The sequence below is a fragment of the Lipotes vexillifer genome, unplaced genomic scaffold, assembly GCF_000442215.2.
Source record: "Lipotes vexillifer unplaced genomic scaffold, Lipotes_vexillifer_v1.1 scaffold129, whole genome shotgun sequence".
Classification (NCBI taxonomy): domain Eukaryota; kingdom Metazoa; phylum Chordata; class Mammalia; order Artiodactyla; family Lipotidae; genus Lipotes; species Lipotes vexillifer.
The window spans coordinates 1,825,483-1,826,391 of record NW_006777287.1 but is presented as its reverse complement, the minus strand read 5'-3'; the positions used below and the strand labels follow the sequence as shown (position 1 = coordinate 1,826,391).

Genomic DNA, 909 nt, shown 5'->3' with positions numbered 1-909 from the left:
CCTCTCCCGGCGTGCCCCGCGCCGAGTTTGGTGGGGGGTACTCGGCGGTGCCGCCATGACTATTCTCCCCAAAAAGAAACCGCCGCCTCCCGACGCCGACCCCGCCAACGAGCCGCCGCCGCCCGGGCCGCTGCCCCCGGCGCCTCGCCGCGGCGGGGGTGTAGGCGTGGGCGGCGGCGGCACGGGTGTGGGCGGCAGCGATCGCGACCGTGACTCGGGAGTCGGCGCCCGTCCTCGAGCCTCGCCACCGCCTCAGGGCCCGCTCCCGGGGCCACCGGGTGCCCTCCATCGCTGGGCGCTGGCCGTGCAGCCTGGCGCCGTGGCGGGACCCCGGCCACAGCAGGCCTCTCCTCCTCCTTGCGGGGGCCCCGGCGGTCCCGGCGGCGGTCCCGGTGACGCGTTGGGTGCCACAGCAACAGGCGTGGGCGCGGCGGGCGTGGTGGTGGGCGTGGGCAGTGCCGTGGGCGTGGGCGGCTGCTGCTCTGGGCCGGGTCACAGCAAGCGGCGGCGTCAAGCCCCTGGGGTTGGCGCGGTTGGCGGGGCCAGTCCTGAGCGTGAGGAGGTCGGCGCAGGTTACAACAGTGAGGATGAGTATGAAGCGGCTGCAGCGCGCATCGAGGCCATGGACCCCGCCACCGTCGAGCAGGTATGGGCGGGGGGTGACGGGTGACTGGGTGTGGTGGACGGGATGCCCAGACTGCGTAGGGACCCAAGGAAGGCTATTTGAGATCGCTCCAAGGGGCCTTTGTCTTCTCTCTGAGCCTGGCACTCTTTTCTCTGGTAGTGGGGGTGTGAGAGACCCTATTTCCCCCGCCAAGGACTTGGGGTTAGAGGCCCCAGATAAGATGGAAGACTTAAAAGTGGGTTCTGTGATGTCTTCTAGGGCCGTAGTTGTCATTCTGGGCCCAG

The 909-nt window shown here is 70.3% G+C and overlaps 1 protein-coding gene across 3 annotated transcripts in view; it reads left to right on the top strand.

Moving 5' to 3' along the window:
• The window catches only part of OTUD5 (OTU deubiquitinase 5), a 26,721-nt gene continuing 25,812 nt past the window's right edge, over window positions 1-909 (top strand). Inside the window, exons 1-2 of one of the 3 annotated variants that reach the window (XM_007450892.1) lie at window positions 56-404; window positions 516-646. In XM_007450892.1, the coding sequence (XP_007450954.1) occupies window positions 56-404; window positions 516-646 (480 nt within the window). Of the gene's footprint in view, window positions 647-909 lie in introns of all 3 variants that reach the window. The other 2 variants (XM_007450890.1, XM_007450891.1) reach the window with 2 other exon arrangements.